We start from the raw sequence: 22,342 nt of genomic DNA on the forward strand, positions 1-22,342 counted from the left end.
GGATGTGAGGGGAGAAAACGCTCCTGCGCATCCCCTCGGAGTGGGTTTGATCCCACTGACCCAGCTTTGCCTGCAGAGATCCACCAGGGATGCTGTCCAGGCTCAGAGCAGCAATTCCTGCTGCCAGGCTGTGGAGCAGCTGACATGTGCCAGATGCAGGGACAAGCCTGACCTCAGCCACATCCCTCTGAGCCTGCCATGGTTCCTGGGCACTGAGCCCTGGCCCTGCTGTCCCCTGTGTCCCCGTACCTCTCGTGGCTGCAGCCGTTGGCCGGGCCCCCATCGGAGGAGCCGTTCTGGGAGCAGGAGGAGCAGGAAGATTTGCGGGTGCTGGGTTGCCACATGGGGGGCAGGACAGCCCCTGGAGCGTCCATCAGGTCCTGGGGCACTGCAGGAGGGCAGAGAGGAGCATCAGCTACAGCCTGGCACTGCCCTGGAGTCAGAGAGCTACAGGAGCCCAACAGAGAGAAAGCGCTTTCATTGGCAAATGCAGCATCCCACTCTTCCCAAGCAGGAGCCACCACAGGGAATCACAGCACTGGTGAGCTCAGGAGAAAGGAAAGGGAACAAAGAGCACTGAGGAGAGAGAACCGTTGCTAGTTAACCAGCTAATTCAGAAAGCTGATCTTAAACTGCTTCGTGCTGACCAAGGCAGAAACCCAACACCCAGCACAGAGGCTCCAGAGAAGGGGCTGCAGAGAGAAAACAGGACTGAAATCAGCTGCTGTCCCAGGAAGAGCGGATTACTGGAAAGGAAAAGGCCCATCCCTCAAAGGATCCCATCCAAAGTTCAAGGAAAGAAGGGAGCATCCAAATCACAAGACAGGACATGAAGATTTGGATGAAGAGGTTGAGAGGGACAGCAGGAGCTCTGCATGTTGTCACTTGTTAATCCCTGCTTAAACTCAAAGTGCTACTGCAAAGGCCTCAGGTCCTGCTCGGGTATCACCCACACACAGCCCAGGCCATGAGGAATAATCCTTTTTACTCCTCCTTGGAAACTAAATTGTGGTAGGAATTTCATCTTCTGGCTGGGCAAAGGTGTCCTCGCTCTCCCTTGGTCTCACTGACTTCTCCTTGCTTGTGATAAGGAATAAATGACATTGGCAGGAAAAGTATTGAAGTATTTCCACGAAAGTCCCTTCCCCTCCCACTGAGCTGATGGGTCAGTGACAGTCAGTGGTGACAGGGACAGCTCTGCAGCACCTCTCAAGTGACAACACTGGCGAGCTGAGCACCAGACCCAACCAACAGCTCATTACACTGATGCCAAGAGGTGCCCAGAGCAGCATGGAGAGCTCGGGATGTGCCAGGGAGACTCAGACACCATTTAGGGATCACCACCATCCTGCTTCCAGCTGGAATCTTCATCATCTTCCCTCTCCCAGCAGTCACGGGTGCAAGGAATGGGTGAAAAGCACCATTAATGGCAACTAGAGACACAGAGACAGGACAAAGGCACCAGTGAAAGGGGAGAAAGGAAGAATCTGTGGAGAAGAGAGAATGATGCAGTTCCACCCCTGGCTGGGCAGGTGCAAAGGAACAGCACAGGCTGTGATGATGCCAGCTGAGGAGATGGCAGCAATTCATTTCCCAGAAAATGTGGCCCCCAGCGTGGAATTTTAAGGGGTAGATCAAAAGGCAGCCACAGAAAGGCACATCTCTATCTGCTGTTTTAGCTGCAATCAGGTTTTTATCTGACTCACTGAATGATGTTAGTCAGCTGAAGGCAGGGAGGACCAGGTCTAATCTCAACTGACGTTATGGAGGAGTCACAGTGGATGTAATTTCTCTCTCATACCCTCCAAAATGCAGGAAAAAGGTTTCCATCAGATTTCAGAGCTTTTTTAAAAAAAACACTCCACAAGTCTTCTACCTAAAACTCATGCTTTTCCCCTTATGAAATCAGCTGTGATGTCCCCAGAGGTCAGAAAACAGCTCTTGGCTTCTCACAGAAGAGTGAGGACAAATGTTCAGACATTTCAGCCAGGTTCAGATCATTCACCAGACATTAAGAGGCATTTCTGGTTTGGAGAATCCAGCAGCATCCCCTCCCTCGAGTTAGGGACTGAAGACAGGTGGGTGCAGCCTGGCAGCACCCAGAGCAGGGTGCTGTGACCTCCCCTTTGTGCTGCAGGGGCCACACTGGAGGAACACCACTGGATTTAGTGCAGCCTGGGGGCAGCAAGAGAACAATCGGCCCTGGGGGCTTGTGATGGCAGAAGGTGGCCCCCAAGAGACCAAAGTGAGTCTTTTCACTGAAATTATGTGTAAGAGAGTTTTTTTTCTGACCATTAACACTGTTGTGCAGCTGCAGAAACAAAGGACTCAGTAGCAAGTGGAAGGTTAAAACAAAAAAAAAACATGGAATCATGGAATGATTCGGGTTGGAAGGGAATTTAGAGATCATTTAGTTCTACCCCCTGCCATGGGAAGGGACACTTTCCATGATCCCAGGTTGCTCCAAGCCCCATCCAGCCTGGCCTTGGACCCTTCCAGGGATGGGGCAGCCACAGCTTCTCTGTGCCAGCACCTCCCACCCTCCCAGGGAGGAATGATGACATTTACGATCAGGCAGCACTGGCACAACCAGAGCCCCTGCCCTGGAGCCACCTCCCGCTTTGCCTCGTGCCCATCAGCTCCTACAACCCTCCCAAAGCCTGCCCTGCACTCACCAAACTCTGCCTGTGTCCCGGGGTAGATGATCCTGAAGACATAATCCGTGGCTTCGTCATCTTCCTTGTCAGAGGCGGACTCGGAGGAGCCCTGGGGGCTTCGCTTCCTCAGTTTGGGAAACACCTTCCCCTGGGGGAGCAGAACCTGCCCTTTACCACCCAGGCCCCAGCACTCCCTTCCCAAGCTCCTGCCCCACATCCTTTGCCATGTCTGCACATTCCCTGGGCTGGAGGCGCCCCTGGATCAAATTTCCAGTGGCGGGTGAATCCATAACCCTGCTGGGCACAGGGTAAGCACAGCCCAGAGAACCAAACCCTCATGGGCAGCCCCCCTCACACCACCCCAGAGCTTTCCAGAAGGGTCTGTCTAGCATGAGCTAAACCCAACCACCACATTTTAAGCCCCACCTTCCTTATTAATTTTGGAAGGGGGCCATTTAAAACACAACAGCCACCAATGCCAGGCAGAGGGTCCGGCAGGAGCAGGCACCCACCTTTCCCCGCTGTGACCAGAGGGGTGGGTCCAGCTGCCCGTGGGGCAGGAGGCCGTTCTCCAGGCAGGACAGGAACTGCAGCAAGTGCCCTCCACGAGGGAAGCGCAGAGGTGGCCTCTGGATGCCATCCTGGCTCACCAGCACAACCGTCCCACCGCTGTCCACTGTTGGTGACAGACACGGCCATCAGCGAGGGAAACAGCACAGGCCAGAAGGCAGAGGGCAGGAAAGCTCAGGGGATGCAAAATAAGATTTAGAAGGTCCTGGAAAAGGCTTGCTGGGATCACCTCCTTGGAAATCAGAGCCCTGCTCTGCAGGGAGCACTCCCAGCCAAACACCACAGCCAGGAGCTGGGGGAAAGACTTTCTAAAAGCACTTAAATCATAGTGACCACCCAGAGCTGTGGAGCCAAAGCAGAACCACGTCCCAAAGGTAAGGGATCAAGTCCAGGGTGACACAGCCCCACAGCCCCGGCTCTGGCCTTACCTTGCTGGTGACAGTGCAGATACACGATCTCCTCCAGGCGAATGGTCATGGCATAGTCCCAGTACACGCTGGAACAGAGGGACAGGGAAGCTGTGAGCCTCAAGGGTGTGAGAGGCTTCAAATCCTGCTCCAGATCCCCTGGAACCAGGCAAAGCCACAGAAAGGATGAGATCCCAGAGCAGTGATGCCAGCCTGATGAGTGACAACATCCCTCCAGAACCAGGAACTGTCCCTGCCACCTCAGCTCAGCCAGGGCCAGTCCTCCCACCTGTCCTGGGTGGTTTCTCTGCCCTCACACTGATCCCAGACACAGGAAATGTGTCCATGGATCCCAGCAACTGCAGGGAGGGACAGGAGCCCTGCAGAGCTGAGCACTCTCCTCTGAGCACCCCAAGAATCCCTCAGGAGCAGCCCTGGAGCCCCAAGAAAACGTGCAGTGGGGTCCAAGCCTGGGCTGCTGCTCTGCCCCAGGGAGAGGAAATAAACCCTCAAAATTTGTGGGGTTTTTTCAGAGTCCACAACAGATTTGGTCTCAGCTGCTTCTGTTCAAGAATTGTCTCAGCACAGGCACCTCAAGGTTCAGAGCACATCTAGAACATGCTGGAGAGCTGGTGGCCACCAGATAGAGAAGAGAGGCAGAGTTTCATTCCAGTGGAGAGCCAAGCACTGCTGTCCAAGAGTGTCAGCACTCGATCACATCCCACTTCAATCCAACAAAGTGAATTTCCAGATTCTGAGCAGCAGCAGCATCTGCCACTTCACAAAAATAGTGCTTAAATAACGTTAAAAACAGCTCAGGAAGGACAGGAAGGTGTGCAAGAGTCACTCCTTGTACAGTCATACTTACTGTGCCATCTGCCTCCTCTCTTCCTTGGTCACGTCTTGACACTGGGAATTTTTAGAGCTTAGGCTGATGCCCAAGGCAAGAACTCAGAAAAGGGGTGTAGAGATGAAAACAGATTTTAGGGGAGGGTACCAGGCACAACTGAACAGCCCAAGGGCCAAGAAGAAAGGGGAGATGAAAAGAACACAAGTAAACAAAACCCAAAAAACTACAACTGACAATGAAACTGAGACCAAGTTTTGCTGACTAAGATCCCTACCCTAGGTCAATGCATCAGTGCCCTAAAAACACTCCCACTTTCCTGGAGCCAGGAGAAACCCAGGAGCACAGTGCTCTTGGAGGGAGAGGAGGGAATTCCCCTCAGAAAATCCCCCAGGGCAACAAATGAAACCACTTTGTGTGTTTTGGAACAAGCCCCACTCCCTCACTGAGCACTTCCAAGCAGAGACACACCTCACAGCACCTCCTGCCACTCTCTCCCTGCCTCCTTCCCATTACAGGCTCAAGGATGATGGTTTTGCTCCGGGAAAACAGTGATGCCTTTGCATCCCACATCCAAACTCTGACCCAGGGGAACATTTCCCCCCCTGCTTTGGCACACTCAGAGCCAGTCACCTTTTCTCATAGTCCAGGTCCCCCACGGAGCCGTTCATCAGCTGGTTGGGGGTCCACTTCAGGGCCATGATGTCAGCAGTCTGGTGAAGGGACAGATACCCTGGGATTGCCTCCATGTCATCTCGCTTGGGAAGAGAAACACAGCGACACAGTGAGCTGGAGGATGCCAGAAGCACAAAGCCCTGGAGTCCAGTTGTGGCCCCTCACACAGCCCTGCCCACTACACCTGAGCCCAGCCAGTCACACACAGGGAGAAACTCTCTGTGTCCCTGGAAAACCTCCTAGAAGAGACTCCAGGACACCTCAATGCCTTGGGAAAAGGCTGAGAGCAACTGCTCAGCAAGGAAAACTTAATAACTTCACCTAAAAGCAGTTTGCACTTCATTTATTTGACTACGAGAAGGAAGAGAAGGAGTTTTGTGGTAAAGAATGGTCAGGGAGAGGAGCCGGTGTTCCCAGCAGAGCTCTTCCATCCCACTGGGAGCATCTGTATCACCAAGACCTCCACAAACACAGTCCACTCACTGACTTCCCAGATTAAAAATGTGCTTTTCGACACCCAAGAGCAATTTGGGATGGAACAAGGTGCTGATGAGCAGGGCAGTGTTTCAAAGCCCAGCTTTCCCAGCAGGAACTCACCGGCTGCACCAGGACGTTGTTCTTGCCGTACAGGAGCGTGGCTCGGGAATTCTGGTGCAGGGACTCCACGTAGTCCCTGGCTGACAGGGATGGCCTGTCATCCATGCTGCCACTGGAATGTCTTTTCTGGATCTGCAAGAGACATGCCCACAAATGTCAGGTGAGCACAGACACCCTCTGGCTTCCCAAAAGCTTCTCTTGAACCTCATTCCCTCCTCACTTATACACTTATGAGAGCCACTACTAGAAATCTGTCCCTCAGGGCCCTCTAAGGGGATTCTTGACTGTGTCCAAGCTCAGAGGAGCCCCAGGAGTGAGCTTTGTTTGCAATGCACAGAACAGATTCAGCTTTCTGCTCATACATGATCGTCCCAAGGGACACAGACCCTCGGATGCAGTGCCAGGAGGGGCTGGCACACCAGTGCCCTCCATGGGCCACATTCCCAGCACCTCTGCCTCAAAGACTTCCCTCATCAGAGGGCTCCACGGGCCTTTCCAAGCAAAGGAAGCCCTGATCCTGTGCATCTGGGAGGAGCAGAGAGAGGTTTATCCCCCACTCACGCAGAGCGCCGGGCGCTTGGTGGGCGAGTCCTGGCGGCAGTGGGAGCTGTGGATCCGGTGCCTCTGGACCAGCTCATCTGCAGAGGGGTCTGTCCAGAAGTGGTCAGCAGTCTTCATCTTGGTGTATTCCAGTGCACAGGGCCCCACTGTGGAGAGGAACACCCCAAATGTAAGGCAGACATCCTTGATCCCACCGCCGTGGTCACCACCTGGATCTGCCAGATCACAGCTTTGGGAACATGGGTTTGGAAAGCAAGGAGGGAAAGCAAGGAAAGAAAGTGTTACCCAATAAAGATGCAAGAATTGGCCCATCCACAGGATCCATCAGGAGAGCTTCCTTCTCATAGTACTTACTAGAAGAAATAAAGGACAGCAGAATGCTGGAGCATTGCAAAGTTATAGAGAGTGGTTTAAATCCCTGTCATGCCCTTCTCTTTCTGGATCTCCCCTCGATGGGGAGAAGGCAAGAAGCCCTTAACAGGCTGTTTCTGACAGCTGAGAAACTCCTGGGGAACAGCAATCCTCCTGTAGCACATTGCAAGCATGACCATCTTCTAACTAACCTGTCCCAGGACAGCACACTTCAGCATGCAGATCCCAGAAGACAAGGACAATGCAGCCCAAAAAATCCAGCCACCACCAGGGCCAGCGTGGCCTGTCAGTATCTTGGGGAGAGCACAGGGGTCACCAGCAGCAGGCCATCCATCAGAATGCCCACGGTGGGCACTGAGTGACACACCTGGCCTGTGCCATCCAGGGACTTTCCCTGGCCCACGTGGATACTGGTGTGGCTCAGCCAGCAACACCCCCAGTGCCACGGACAGGGACATGGATGGCCTGTGCCAGGGCTCACCTGCTGTTCTCCACCAGGTAGTGCACGATTTTATCCAGGACCTTTTCGAAGAGGGCTGTGCGGATCCAGAGGTGCCTGATGGCCTGAGGAGACAGGTTGGGCAGCTTCGGCACCTTGCGCACGTTCTCCGGGACCCCCTGGGCTTGGTTTCGCCTTCAGAGGTACAAGACAAGAGACAACGACACCACAGGCTCACCCCTGAACTCTGAGGGAGCCCAGGGTGCTCCTGCCACCAGGGGTTTGGGGGTGTTGGCTGTGGGATCCCAGGGAATTGCCTGGGACAGAGCTCTGGAGGTGCTCCCTGTCCCCATCCCATCCCCTGCTCCAGAGAGGCCACACCTGCATTTGAAACCAGAGGTCACTAAATCAGTTCCCCACAGTAAAGACATCCCAGAACTCTGCTCTCCCTCAGCAGAATCCTGCAGCCCACACATCTTCCCATGGCTGAGCTCACAGGCAGAGCAGCTCATCTCAGGACAGCTTAAAATTCCTGCCCGCAGGTAACTGCTCCATCCATCTCCCTCCTAATTGTCCAAGGATGAGTAATCCTCTCCCAAACAGCAGCTGAATTACTGCAGGTTCAAGCCCTGCACACTGAGACAGGCCAAACGTGGTTCCAGCTGGCTTGGTGAACTGGTCCATAAACTGTGACAGCTCAGGAGCAGCATGCTCAGCTGTCCCTGAAGCACCAGAGCAGGGGCAGAGAGAGCTAGAACTTGTCCACCCCTGCTTAAACCACAACCACGACTCAGTCTCCTAGAACAGCAACCAAGTTTGGCCAAGATATAAAAAACCCCAGAGAAGACTGAAGGAGCAATTCCTCCTGTCGAGGCTCAAGCTGGACCCAAACCGCACTTCCCACCCCAAAACCCGAGTGAGCAGAGAGGACTGGCAGCCAGGCTGGTGCCTTACGCGTTCTCAATGAGCTGCTCCAGGTCCTGCACCTTCCTGCAGAGCTCCTCTGCCAGGGGGAAGCTCTTGCCCACCTTCATGAAGAGCGCCGCGATCTTGTTGCTGCGCAGGAACCCGGCCGCCCTCCGCTTCAGCCCGAAGAGCACGCAGCATTCCACGGCGGCTGCGGAGAGCACAGGCCCCAGGGTCAGGATATTCCCAGCTGGAAGGACCCACAGGGATCATCCAACTCCTCGAGTGGCTGGCCCATCAGTGGAACACACAGTTGTTAGCACCAGGCAATCTTGGCGTTATCAGCACTGTGCTCCACCCAACTGAGCCGACCTCAGGGTCACTGGAGCACCTTCCCCATGGAGTCAGGCTGAGAGCGCTGGGGCTGTTCAGCCTCAACAGCCTGCTGGTCAGACCTGACAGCACCCCCCAGGACCTGAGGGGACTACAAGGAATCCAGAAAGGGACTGTTCATCAGGAGCCCTCTTACTAGACCCTCTTACTAAGCCCCATCCAACCTATCCTTGAACACTTCCATGCATGGAAGCTCCTAAAACTCCTCAGACAGTCAATTTGAAGGCAGAGACATCCCCACCTTGGCTTCAGGAAATCGTAATCCCATCCCACATGGGAATTAACAACAAGCACCACAGCTTCTCCAAGCAGGGCAATTAGGCTGACACTTTCCTTGTGGGTTTCTTGTGGATTGGGGAGAAACCGGCATCTCCCTGATGTTTTCCCTTCGGCCCAGTCTGAGGGACAGGCACAGCTGGAACAGGAAGTTTCACTCCCTGTGCTGGGATGGTGTGAGTCAGGAGGAAAAAGCTCAAAAGCAAAGACAGGCACACCGAGGGTTTCTAAAGCAGCTCAGGAAATGGGGCAATTTTCCCTCAAAAAATCTCAGTGTTCATAGAAACATCTTTCTGAAAAGCTGAAAGGAACAAAGAACCTGGGGATAAACCACAGGCAATGCCAGCAGCTCAGTCTGGCTTTGGGGACTCATTAAGCCCCTGTGGAAGGCTGTGCCTGACTCCATGTGCTGGACTCTGCCCAGAGGCACTCACCAAACCCCAGTGAGTGCCCAGAGAGCCCCAGACACCTTCCCTGTCCCACCACGGTGAGCAGGGATCTCGGGAACCAGCGATGACTCCACAGAAAGAGGCGCACACGCACAGGCTCCGCCAGCAGCACGTTCCCAAATCCCCCGGGGGGGCTCAGGACGGATGCCTAGTGCCAAACACAGACTGATTAAACAGGCTGATCAAAGCACTGGAAAATCACACGGACCCACAGTCCTCAGGTCCTTGATCCAGGTCTGACAAGGAGTTCTGCTCCCTCCTCCCCGGGAAGCCAAGAGTGCTGAGCCGAACCCATTGGATGCTGCTTCACCTCCTGCCTGGAAAGGCACACTTCCCTACAGCCGAACAACTCCAAGGAGACAGGAAAAAGGCATTCCATGCAGCCATATCACAGCAGCTCCCAGGCTGGGAGAGGCTCATTATCCTGCCCTGCTCTGTGCTGTGCCTGAGCTCGGTGCTGAGCAGCAGCAGCATCTGAGGGGCGACAAGACACAGCCTGTGCTGGCAGCACAACAATAGATTTGGGCCAGCCCAGCCCTGCTGACCCCCAGCAGCCAGGCAGAGGCACTGCATGGACATCTGGCTTTGAAACCAGGCCCTGCACAAGCCCTCCCAAAGCCCAGAGGGCTTCACCTGCCCCAGGATTATTTTTATAGATAAAATAAAATAAACCCCAAACTGCTCCACGGCTTTGCCAGAAAAGTCAACATCTCCCTCATTTGTCCTATGTTCCACAGCTGAAATACAAGTGACAAACGGCCCCACCTGCCTGGGACTGCACCCAGGGGTGCCCATTTGGAGTGCCCAGCTCAGGGCAGTGCTGGAAGCTCAGGTACCCACAGGGGGTGAGCAGCCAGGACTGCTCCTGCCCAGCTGCACTCCCAGGAGAGTGAGCTCCCAGTACCACCAGTTGTGTTCCAAATTCCCAGCAGAAAAATGGGACCAGTGGTGCTCTTGCTGTGCTCAGGTCACAGGCAGCACATCCCAGCTCCTGCCAGACAGGGAGAAATCTCAGCTCCTGAAAGGCCTCTGGCACAGAGCATCAAGACAGAGCTGTCAGCAGCATCTGTTCCCAATGCCAGATCTCAACCTATGCACAACACCACTCCAGCTGGCAAAACTACAGGGAAATGTGCAGCTTCCATAGGAAAAACTCTCCTTGTGCTCTACTAAATCCGGGGGCAATGGCAGGATTTTTAAATCAGATGGGTTTGGGAGCTCAGTTGTGTCACCACTGCGAAGAGATTCTCCTCATCCCTCAGGATATAACTTACAGCAGAGCCAGGACATACAGGATACAATCTACAGCAGACACACACAGTGCAGGGAGCCTGCTCAGCTACACCCAGGTAAGGGGAGAGCTTAAAGACTGAAGCTATTCCAGAGTTCTGACGTGATCCAAACCACTGGGGCTGAGCAGCCTTGGCTGACGTGGCCACCAAAGCCTGGGCTCCCACGGCCCCGCCGCCGGCTCCCCATCATCCTCCCAGGGCAGCCTGGACGTGACAGGTGCCAGCTCGTGTTTGTCTGCTCCAAACCCCCCCTCCCAGCACCACGGGGGGGGCCAGGGGCTGCTGCCCTCCCCTGCCAGACCCCCGGCTCCATCCCGAGGGGTTTGCGCTACGCTGGCTGCGCGGAGGGCTCCGTGAGGAGGGCTCTGCTGGGAAGGCAGCTCTCGCTCTCTCTCTCTCTCTCCAGGGAAAAGGGCAGCTCTGGCAGCCAGAGCCAGGCTTGCAGCACGCTCTGCTTGGCAGGGAATGAAGTTATTTATAAGCTCGCCCAGCTCCTGGAGAGACACAACACTGGGAATGGTGAAGGAACCATTCCGGTGAAAGGAACAGCAGATGGAGCAGGAGGGGGACACCAGGAACCAGGGAAAGGGCAGCAGCATCTCAAGAGGGCAGAAGGAACCAAGGAGCCCTTCCAGCCTGGCTCCCTCAGCTCCCTGTCTCAGGAGCCTATAAATAATCCCAGGCTGAGAAGCCTCGTGCTGCACAGAAAAGCAGGGAATGAGTCACACCTGGAAGTCTGCTCTGCTTTTTCGATGCCACACAGGGGCCACGGGCTGGGAACAGGCTCCTGAGTGCCTTTGATGTGAGGGCTCAGCAGGAAGGGAGAAAAGCCCAGCCTCCTTTCCATAAACTATTCCGTAACAGCAAAGAAAAGATTTGGACTTGACAGACTTTCAGCTGAATCGATTCTCAAGGGAATTTAAAAATAAAATATTATTTCTAATCTTCCCTCAACGGCTGCACACACTGCCAGCACCCCTCCCTCTTTTGACACATCCCTGCATATTTTAAGCACGAAGACCTCAGGGACTCCAACCTCTGCCAGAACAATCCCTCCTCTGGCACTCCCCACTTCCCCAGCCCGAGGTCCTGGAGCTGGAATTCCTGTTCCCAGGAATGGCACAGCCCGGGCAGGGAATGCACAGGACCAAAAGCCCCAGTCCAGGCCAGCATGGGAGACTCACCACAAAAGGAGATGATGTGGCTGCTGTCCTCATGCACAAACTTCCTCGTCACAGCCTCCTCCATGATCTGCTTCACCTGCAGGACACGGGCAGTTAGGGAAAACATGGGATTTCAACCTTGGACCAGAGAACCTGCAGTGGGGTGGGTGCACAGGAACCCTCTCTGGTCCCAGGTTTTCCCAGTGGCACAGGAGATCTCACAGAGGATTGATGCAGCTCTGCCTGCTGAGCATCACCAGCTATTTCAAAATGTCAGGTATAAAAAAGGGGTTGTTTCATTTTTGAGAAACTTCAGAGTAGGAAAACGATGAGGCGAGAATTAACTGGGGGAACTGAGCATCAGTCAGATAAAATTCACCTAATAAAGGTACCCAAACCTCATATCTAAGGTTTTTACAGCATTGTTCTGCTCTCATTTTGTTTGACTAATCTCCTGAGACACAGCTGTCCCAAATGACTGCAACTATCCATCAATGCCTAATTCAGTGACCACCTGGCACCAGCTGTGCCCAGGAATTCCATTTGCACAGCAGTGCCAGCAGCTCTGCCCTCTCTGACTCACAACTGGCACTCAGCTGATCCTGAGGAAGCTGGCACTTAGTGCTCATCAGGGGCACCATTAGGGGACAAAAACAAATAGGACCCCACACAAATTAGGAGGGTAATTTTTGCAGGGGGCAGACAGGAGGTCAGACCCACCAGGTCAGGTCTGGCAGCAGAGTGGTGACTTCCATCCCCAGCTGTCACTCTCCCTAATCCTGCTGCAACCAGCCAAAGCCCAGCTGAATCTTTAACATCCTTAAATATTCGGTTCCCAACCACTTTTCCTTTCAAACACAGCTGCCAGCATGCCTGGGTCTCATCTTCCAGTGCCTCCATAACATCTTGGTTTTGTAAAACACAGGAGAAAGTGTTCCCAGCACAGAGCTGAGGGTGTGAAGGAAGCTCTGCTTAGCAAGGTTTTCTCCCTGAGGGCACAGGGAGGAGGGAAATTCAGCAGGTCAAGACTTGGCCAAGCAAACCTTGCATGAGTGAGAGACCTTTAATAGCATCATTTGGAGAATTAAACTCCTCTGCAAGGTATAATCAAGGTCAGTTACGCACGGCTGAAGGCTCCATAAAGGAAATCCTGAGTATGGATTAAGAGCAGAGTCCTCTCTGAGCCAAGAGCTGCTCTGTGTCAGAGCCATCAGGTGAGATTCCAGCACTGCTCCCTGCTCAGTGACTAACAGAGCCCTGAGACTTCCCTGGGTGCCAGCAGCTCGGATGAGCTGCTACTGAGTCAGGAAGTCACAGCGAGGAATGTCACTGAGATGTGGAGCTCGGGACTGGAGGTGGCTCAGAGCGCTGGGAAATTCCTCTTGGCACGGCACGGTCCAGCTCCTGCATCTCCCACATCTCCCACACCCCAGAGCAGAGCACTCAGAGCAGTGAGTCTGCCTGCAGGAACACCCCAGGGACCAGGATAAAGCTCCATCTTCCACCTCAGTGCTTTATTGTGTCCTGAAACTGCAGCTGTCCCTGGACTGGGCACCTCCTGGTGCTCCTTCATTCCTTACCTCCCACCCACAGTTTTCCCCTTGCCCCAGTGCCCCAGGGAAGGGGCAGCTGCAGCCCTCACTGAGGGCTCCTTGCTCCAGCACCGTTTTATTTTACACTTCAGCAACAGAAATGGGGGCAGAGCAAGTCCCAGCAAGAGGAGAGGAGCCTCTGTCTCCCACACATCCTCTGGCCTTGGCTGCAGGGGTGGATCAGGGATGGGAAGCAGGACACACCTCATCTCCACCAGTGCCCAGGTGTTGCCCAGAGCTGCCCCTTTTCCTCCACCTGGAATTCCACGCGTCCACCAAAGATATTCTGGCAGCCTGTCCCAGCCCAGGAGCCATCCCTGACCACCCCTGGTAGGGAGGTTCACATCTTGGAGCCCTCAGGGATTCCCTGAAATTTGGCTCTCCCAGCTGGCTGAGCCACCCTTGCCCAGATGGCTCCTGACCCTCACCCAGGCAGGCTGAGCTTCCTCTGTCAGCAGGACACAGCACTTCTCTCTCACACATCCATCTCCCAGAAAACGATGACACACAGATATTAAATGTACACTCATGGCAGCACTGGTGGTATCAGGATTTTACCCCTCCTACCCCCCAAAAATACACCTGAAAACGAATGTGCAGAGTTCTGTGTAAGCAGTATATTCAAATATTTGTTTGAAATTTCAATATATTGACATGATGCCTGCAGTGCCTCAGGGCCTTCCCCAGGGCAGTGACCATCTGTCTGTCCAGGGCCTGGGGAACCATACAGGACAGCAGGACTCGGCTCTGACTGAGCATTTCAGTGCCAACACTGCACAAACCACCTGCACGCTCGAGGCACAAACAAAACACCTTCCAAGAGACACAGTTTAGTGGAAAATTACTCATTAAAGGTAAAAAATTAAAAAAAAAAAATTGCACTGCGTTGGCTGAGGTCGTAAGGCTAAAAATAAGTCAAGAAAGTCTAAAGGAGTGGAAGTGGGAAGGGCACTGCAACAAGGGCACTCACCTGGCATGTGGCAAACACAAACAGCAGCCCCAGAAGGTTGAGGCCAGACAGACAGACAGACAGATATGGCCTTGTAACACAAAACAAGGGATATCTTGGAATCCTGGAATGGTTTGGGTGGAAAACGACCTCAAAGCTCATCTAGTTCCACGCCCTGCCATGGGCAGGGACACCTTCCACTGTCCCAGGTTGCTCCAAGCCCTGTCCAACCTGGCCTTGGACACTTCCAGGGAACAGAATCAACACTTCCAGGGAACAGAAGCAAAAGAACCCAACTTTCTCTACATCCCAAGAAAGTTTTCCGACAAAGCCATCTCACGTTTGTCCAAACAGACACAGCTGGCATCTGTAGGACAGCTCAGAGCCAGAGAAACCCAAAACTCCTGACAGATCTCCCTTGCTGTTGTCTGCAGACCCCAAAGGACTCTCCCACTCGGATCAGCCCCCCCACATCCAGCTGGGATCTGCCACGTGCTCCCGGATCCGCCGGGAGTTTGTGACACCCCAGGGATGGGAGGGAACATGGGCTCAGCCACACTTGGCTCCCTCCACAGGGAAGACTTGAACGGCCTCTGAATGTGCTGCACTCCAGCATTTTAATGCTAATTCTCGGATTGTGGCCAGAACAATCCCAACAGATTAAGCTGCCCACTCCGGATCTCATGCCAGCCTAGGGAAATGAGATGTTTGCTCTTCTTTTGTTAGAAAGGAAATTAAAACAGCAACTAATAATTTAGCAGTAGGTAAACTCGAGAGGAATACCATCAAGTGTTCCACAACAGCACAAACAACCCCCCTGGCTCCAGCTGAGAGCACAGGACAAATCCCCCTGGAAAGTGAAATCAAACCCTCACGTGCCCAACAGCCCCAGGCTGGAATGAAGGCTTAGACCTCTCTGCTACAAAATTCCCAGGGATATGCATCATCCAAAGCCCAGCTTCGCTGTCACCCAGCCCTGTTGTCAGTCACACTGCTGGAACAAGCCAAATATTATCACAGTCACCACCGAGGTGCAGGGACCAGGAGCAAGCCAAGAACTCCAGGTTTAAATAGTCCAAGGCAATACTGACTCACAACTGCTCTGCCTGATCAGATTTTTCCCTACAGAACCTGTGCTCTGGATCATTCAGGGATGCTTGTAGTCCATTTTCCTGCCTCTTCACTGGTTATTAAGGCATTTCTGTGGAAGCAAAGCACCTCCTGTCTATTTGGCCATGCTCATAACTCTGTGAAATTGTTTACAGCAAGCCAGATGCAAACAGAGTCCCCAGGGCGGTCCTTTTCCCAGTCCTGTTCCAGGGTCAAGCTCGCCCACATTGCCACAGCCTGAGAGCAGCTGTGGGGATACTCCTGGTCTCCAGACCCAGGAACCGGCCTGGTTGCCATATCCAGCACCAAAAAAATGCCTGGATGAGCAAAAAATGAGCCACACATTGGAACCAAAGCAGTGGGAGAGCATCCTATCCCAAACCCAAAGGATTTGGAGCAAAAAATGGAGACAGAGATGGAGATGATGATGGAGATGATGGTGGAGGTGTCTCCTGCTCCCAATGAACATCCACGTCTACACAGGGTGTCTGATGAGGTGGATGAGATGCGGCAAGACCAGGGCCAGGAAGCTGCACTGCCTGTACCCCCTCAGAGTCATAGAATTCCTCACAGAATCATGGAATTGTTTAGGTTGGAACAGACCTCCAAGATCATTGAGCCCAACCTTTTACCCAGCACTTCCAGGTTCATTGTTCCTGTTCTATCCACTCGATCCAGGAGAACCATCAAGCCCTCAAAAGCCATCAAACAACAAAATAATTTTTAAAAAAACCCAAAACCACCCAACCCAATGATGAAAGAGGTTTTGAACTTGATTTGCTTTTGTACATTTGCTTTTCAAATTCTTTTCCAAGCTGGAGCTTTCTCATTCTCATCACTGCTTTGATTATGTCTTCGAAGTGAATTCTTGCACTTAAAAAACTCCCATTTTCCATGCCAGTTTCGGTGCAATGAGTGCATGTGGGCACTCCTTGCTGTAGTCTGAGCTCTCCTGTAATTACTTCTCCCAACCAATGTCTCTTTCCACAAAAAGGCTCCACAGGAAGCAGCTCCCCATGCTCCAAAGCTGTGTCCCAGGCAGGGCTGTACTTGCAAGGACAAACAGACGCCTCTGCACTGCAGGGGAATATTTCCCAGCAGGAATGTAAGCCTGGTTTTGCTGGATGTAGCAAAGGTGTCCAAGGCAAAGCAGGTGCAGAATCTCTGCTCAGCTCCAGGACACAAAGACATTATTCCAAACCCCAAGTCCTTCTGGTGCCCACAGGAGTCTCTGTGTGCAGGAATGCTGGATGGAAATCCTGGGATATTTCATCATATAGCCCATGCTGGAGCTAAAGCCACTTTTTCAGCTAAAGCAGAACTTCTCAGACTGAAACCTCTCACCGAACAGATTTATCTTTACATTTGGAAATGAAATGTCTGCCTGTTGCCCGCCTTGTTGCTACAACACCCTTTTTTAGCATCCTTGTTGATAAAATTCCCATTTTCAAACTCGCTGCTGCAGGATCCGCTGTTTCTCCTGCATTACCACGTTCCTCATCTTTCCAGCAACAAAGACCCTGATTATCCCAAAAACAGGGTCCAGACAGACTTGTCCAGCACCACCATGAGCTGCAGTCACACTCTGCCACTACTCCAAGAGACCACTAAAAAAAAAAAATCCCAATTAATTGTGCTCAGATCGGTTAAAACACTCCCAGCTGCAGGGCACAGGCACCATTTATACCCAGAGACATTTTGGTGGCCCCTGGCACGAGGGGACAGCGCAGGGACAGCTCTGATGGCACCAGGCGCTTGCCTTGAAAGCCATTTGGCATCTCCCCTGCTCTTGCTGCCTCAGAAACATCGATCACCCTCCAGCCCACTGGGACCTTTGGCTTTTCTAAAAGTCTTATTTAATTATTTATGGCCGCTTGCTGAATAAAACATGGCACCTCCTGCAGCTGAGGGATCCTCCACGTGACACACAGGAGGGAATTCCAGGCCAGCCCTTTCCCAGGAACCATGGGTGTTTCACAGCTGGGAACTGGGATGAGGCTCCTTGGGGAATAAAGGAGGAGAACTCCGAATATTTGCGCAGCTTGCTGGAAAATGAACTTAAAATACATTAATGGAAGGATCCATAATGCAACATCGCACCCTGGGGGGCACAGGGGTGATCCCAGCCACGTGGGCTTGCTGATAGTGTTTTGCACCAGGCTTTCTTCACAGAGCACCAACTCTTGGCCAAAAATCCGTGCTTACAACACTAATTTAAGCTGCCTAAGACCACGTTATAGCTGGTTCTATTCCTGTGGTGCTTGTCAAACGCACATTTCCACGCCATCTGTGGGCACTGCTCGCTGTAAATGCTCAATACAGACAGTTAAGGAAACATTTAAGGCAAACTTTAGTCATTTCTGTGTTTCCAGCACACCCAGCCTCGAAGCTGGGTTCTGTTCTCACCACATCCCAAAGCTCCTGTTTTTTCCCAGGCAGTGATGCCACCCTGACGAGGTGGATCCACTGAAATGTGGCAAAGGGTGATGCTGAAACCAAGGGCAACTCCCAGCTCCAAATTGCCCTGAAGTCCGGAATCTGTGCAAAGCCAGGTATTTCCATGGCAACAGCCAGGATGCTGGGAGGAAGGAGGGCAGGATATTTTGGCAGCAGAGGACGGAGGGTCCCCTGGCCCAGGGGAGGTGTGAGGAAGGGGGAAAGCAGCACAAAACCTGCTCTGGAGGTGAAGGCTCAAGCCAGGGGTTTCTGGAGCACAAGAAATCTTGTGCAAAGCCCTGCTTTTATCTTGAAAAGGGGAGGAAATGGTCCCCAGTGATCAGTGCTGCTCTTCAGAGCAAATCGATGCAGGCAATCGAGAAATGCTGCATTAAGGGCCCTCTGTTCTCTCTTGGTACAGAAACATCTGAGAAAGGCTGCCCTGGGTGCTTGAGAGACATCAGAGGGTCCCTCTGCCAACAGCAGCTTTCATTACCAACCTGCAGCTCATCATCCTCATCCTTATCTTGCCTGAACACTTTTGACAGCTACACAAAGGCCTTTTGCCTTTTTTTTTTTTTTAATAAACTGGCCTCGAGAACACTTAAAGCTCTCAACATTAATTTTTCAAATCCTAGTAACATTAAATTAATTTACAGTTTTCCACCCATCCAGAATGAAATAGCTGGCACTGACGCCTGCAATCTGATATTTAGGAATGGCAGGCGCACTGAAAAACAAACCCAAGCTGCAAAAACATTGCTCTTACCAGTCATTTGTGTTATTTAGCCACAAACCAGGCAACATGGCTGGGGCTTCTCTGAAAGGGTGGGAGGAAGAGACTGACTGCTGTTCCCATGACACATGATGAAGGAATTAGTCAACAGCTACACAGTGACAACCATTCCAGCTACTGAAAAATAAACAATATTTCTGGTAGAAGACAAGCAGGCTGTGGTCAGCCCCAATTTTTTTGAAAGAATTCTAAGAACAGGCAGCAAAACGTTCAATCCAGGTTCAACAGTTACTGAGGAGTAAAGACTCAGAGCTGCTTCCCGTGTGGCAAGTTAAACATAAACTAAGTTTTTGCAGAAGAACAACCAAGATGACTGTTTGCTTTCATACAGCACTCAGCTTTTCACTCAGCTCACATTCCAGGGACACGTGTGCAGGTGGATTGCACAGGTAACACCTGCTTCCCTTCCTCTGTGCCATGCAGCTGCCTGGAGGGAGTTAAAAACACACCTCAGGACTCTCCTCTGTTCAAAAAACTTGTAAAAGAAGGGGAATAGCAGAGGTTGTAAGGAGAATACTTCTACTTGAAAACCCAAACCCCTCCAAACCTGGGTATTTCGGGCTCTGGGCTGGTAAAAAAGCCTCGTTCCATCTGATAAAAGCTCTAAAAAAAATCCGAGAATGTTGGTCACGCTGCTTATCCTGCACAACAGGGCACAGGATGCCTCACAAAGTCAGATTTCACTCCTTCCCTTGCAGCCTGCTGACAAACAGTCAATTCTGCAGCTTCCAGGGTTGGTTTGATTTATAATGACCATATGGGGCTGGGTGGGGGGGGAGGAGGAAGAAGATGGTGACAGATAACAGAGCTCATCCCAACCTGCACATCCACCGCAGCACAGGACTTCTCCAGAATCCAATGCCTTAACCATGGCAACAGCCAAATACTGAGGGCTGTTCAGTGCCCTGGGTAATTCCAGTTTATTGTTTGTGTCCCTGCTCGGATCAGACCTTCTTCCCAGTGTTTGCCTCACTCAGTTATGGCTCTGGGGTGACAGATGTGGCACAGCTCCCCAGGGACAGCCCTGCCTGTCCCTGTTCTCAGCTGGCCTCACCTGCACTGAGGGCCCTGGCTGGAGCAAAACCAGGCGTGGCCTCGTGAAATGAGAATAATACAGGTTTGAGAAAGGTTAAAATTCTGGGAGTGGGGAAAAAAACCCACCCAAATTTCTGCAACTGGCCCTTTCTACTGCTCCTTGGAGTCTGCACAAGCTCCTGACTTAACCTGAGGTCAACCTAGAAGAGGAAGAAAAACCAAAAGCATGAGAAGGGAGCAACAGGCACAAGAACGCCCCACCTGCTCCCAGTTTCAGGGATGGTGCTAAATAATTAACTCCATAACCTACAGGATCATGTTTCCCCAGGGTTTTCATTCCTACCAGAGCAAAGCCCAGGTGGAGAGTGCAGGTCCTCCATGGAATTCCCCCACCTGTGTGGCTGTGCACCCACAGCCCCCACTGCTGGACCCAGCCCCTGTCCAAGCTCAGCACTTTCCAGCAGGAGTGGAAGTGGAAGGTAAATCCCAAGGGAATGACAACCACCTGGTACCTGCACAGGCAGGGAGCCCACATCCACACCAATATCCTGAACAACGGGATCACCAGGAAAAAGCCTCTGCTCCATGTCAGCACGAAGAGAGAGTTGGAGAATGGAGAGAGCCCAGAGCGTGCCAAACACCCAGGTCACAGCACCATGGTGGCACTTCACAGGGCAGGAGGGCTCTCCCCTTCCCTCCCTCAGGCTTTACTGGCATTCACCAAACCCACGTTATCTCCCCAAAAGCCAGCAGAAGGGCACGGGCCAACCCCAGCTCTGCTCCCTGAGGTACCAGCTCCACTTTCCCCCAGCAAATGGCCCTGGGAGGGAGCAAGGCTGGGCTCTGCAGGCCAGCACTGGAGAGGCTCTGGGGGAAGGCAGGAGCAGCCACGCTGCAGCAGCTGTCTCTGCACTCAGGAGCTGCCACAGACAGTAAAATAATGAGATGGCAGCTCTATCCACAACGCTAAATAAATGTCATACCCTTTTCCTGGTTTAATAGCCGTTGCTGAGGCAACCGGTAGTATTCCTTTAGCACCACACCCGGCACAGCATTAAAGGTGGGAAGCGGTCTGGATGGGCAGCGCTGCCACCCTGCCCAGACCCACCACCCACGGGTCTGCTTCTCCCGACTCCGAGCAGCGCCTTCCACTCCCCGGGAGCCTGAAAACCGGATAGCGAGATGCTCGTAACACCAGAAACAAAACACCACACATCCCCCCCGACTCCGGCATCCCGGGAGGTGACCTGCAGGGACAGAGCGTGGGCAGGACGTGACAGCAGCTCCCGGTGACCCAGCACCGGGCAGGACTCGGCTCGATGGACCGTGGGCTCAGGTGTAACACACGGGATAAACACGGGGCTCGAGGCAGCTCAGCATGAAACAACGTGCAAACTAATAGAGTTAAAGATGCCTGAAAAGAGGGAGCACAGCGAGATGAGAAACGCCATCACCCTGCACTGGGCACCCCCATCCCTTTTCCTGGCCGGGGTCCCCAGCACCCGCTGCCCCCCGCCCTGCCAAGGAGAGCCGTGCTGCGGGGAGGGCTCGTCCCATCCCCGCTCCCAAGGGAAGGACGCAGCACCGGGAGTCGCCCCTTCTTCCCTGCGGAAAAATCCCAAGTTGTGGCGTGCTCTGCCCCCAGCCAGAGGCGATTTCCCAAGGATGCGGGGCACTAGGATGCGGGGCACTGACGCTGCAGGGATGCTTCTCCACCCCCCGGGACCCGCAACCGCTGCCGGGTGGGTTCTCGGCCCCGCTCCGGGCTGGTTTTTGGGGGGCTCTTAAACCCGCGGTAGCAGCAGCCGGAGCCAGCGGATGCCGCGGGCGGGCGGGTCCGGGGCTCCCCCCGGGCAGGAGCCGCCGCAGCCGCCGCTCCCCGCGGGCACCGGGGCTGCTCCCGGGAGTCCCGCACCCACCTCCTTCTTGACGGTGCGCAGCAGCCGCTGCCGGGTCTCCGCCTCTGCGGGGAGAAATGAAGAGAAGAGACTCATTAGTGCGGCCCTGCCCCGCCACCCCCGGTGCCGGTGCTGGTCCCCGGTGCAGGTCCCCGGTCCCCGGTCCCCGCCCGCCGTACCCGCCGGGGCCGCCGCCATGGCCGCGCTCGCTCCGCAGCGCCCGCAGACTGCCGGGCACCGGGCCGGGCCCGCACCGCCCCCCGCCCCGCCGGGGAGGGGCCGCGGCCGCCGCCAATCCGCGACCGGCACCGGCACCCCGGTACCCCCGGCACTGGAACCCCGGTACCCCCAGCACCGGCATCCTCGGTACTCCCGGCATTCACAGCCCCCCGGCAGCCCCGGAACCTCCCCGTACCCCTGGCACCGACACCCCTGGCACGCCCGGTACCCCCTGCACCCCCGGCAGCGGCGGCCCGAGGGGCGACCGGGTCCGGGCCGGTGCTGCCGCGGGTATCTCAACCGGGAGCGGTCCCATGGTGCGATCACAGCCGTCCCCCGGCTCCCGGGGTCGCCACCAGTCCTCCGCAGCCGACCCCCGTTACTCCAGACAAGTCCCCGCACCCCCGACCCAGCCCCGAGATGTCTGGGGACGGCGGCGGCGGGGCTGGGTGTCACGGGACGGGGACAGCCCTGGAGGTGTCCCCACACGTGGGAATTGGTGGGGCTGTGTCTGGGAACCTCGGACAGGGGTTCAGGGCTCTGGGGGTCCCTCGCAGAGGCGAAACAACCACGTTCTTTCAGGCGTGAGCCCATCCAGGTGAGCTCCAGCACAGCGGGAAGGTGACAATGACCAGAGACCTGCCAATGCCTCCTCTCAAAATCACACCACCACAGCCCCTCGGATAGAGTGCCCTGCCTGCAG

The 22,342-nt window shown here is 54.1% G+C and overlaps 1 protein-coding gene across 2 annotated transcripts in view; it reads right to left on the reverse strand.

Moving 5' to 3' along the window:
* The window catches only part of SGSM1 (small G protein signaling modulator 1), a 35,543-nt gene extending 13,870 nt beyond the window's left edge, over positions 1–21,673 (reverse strand). The window contains exons 1-14 of one of the 2 annotated variants that reach the window (XM_066199583.1): positions 21,600–21,673; positions 21,442–21,485; positions 11,626–11,701; positions 8,080–8,242; positions 7,168–7,320; positions 6,600–6,667; positions 6,315–6,460; positions 5,754–5,885; positions 5,115–5,239; positions 3,656–3,723; positions 3,170–3,333; positions 2,676–2,805; positions 1,263–1,433; positions 250–388 (exon numbers count right to left, since the gene is read on the reverse strand). In XM_066199583.1, the coding sequence (XP_066055680.1) occupies positions 250–388; positions 1,263–1,433; positions 2,676–2,805; positions 3,170–3,333; positions 3,656–3,723; positions 5,115–5,239; positions 5,754–5,885; positions 6,315–6,460; positions 6,600–6,667; positions 7,168–7,320; positions 8,080–8,242; positions 11,626–11,701; positions 21,442–21,485; positions 21,600–21,618 (1,598 nt within the window). In that variant the 5' untranslated portion in view covers positions 21,619–21,673. The remainder of the gene's footprint in view (positions 1–249; positions 389–1,262; positions 1,434–2,675; positions 2,806–3,169; positions 3,334–3,655; positions 3,724–5,114; positions 5,240–5,753; positions 5,886–6,314; positions 6,461–6,599; positions 6,668–7,167; positions 7,321–8,079; positions 8,243–11,625; positions 11,702–21,441; positions 21,486–21,599) is intronic. The other variant, XM_066199584.1, reaches the window with a different exon arrangement.
* Positions 21,674–22,342: the final 669 nt, after the last annotated feature.

This window comes from Chamaea fasciata, unplaced genomic scaffold (genome assembly GCF_029207755.1).
Source record: "Chamaea fasciata isolate MVZ Bird 193981 ecotype frontalis unplaced genomic scaffold, bChaFas1.0.hap1 SCAF_18, whole genome shotgun sequence".
Classification (NCBI taxonomy): Eukaryota; Metazoa; Chordata; class Aves; order Passeriformes; family Sylviidae; genus Chamaea; species Chamaea fasciata.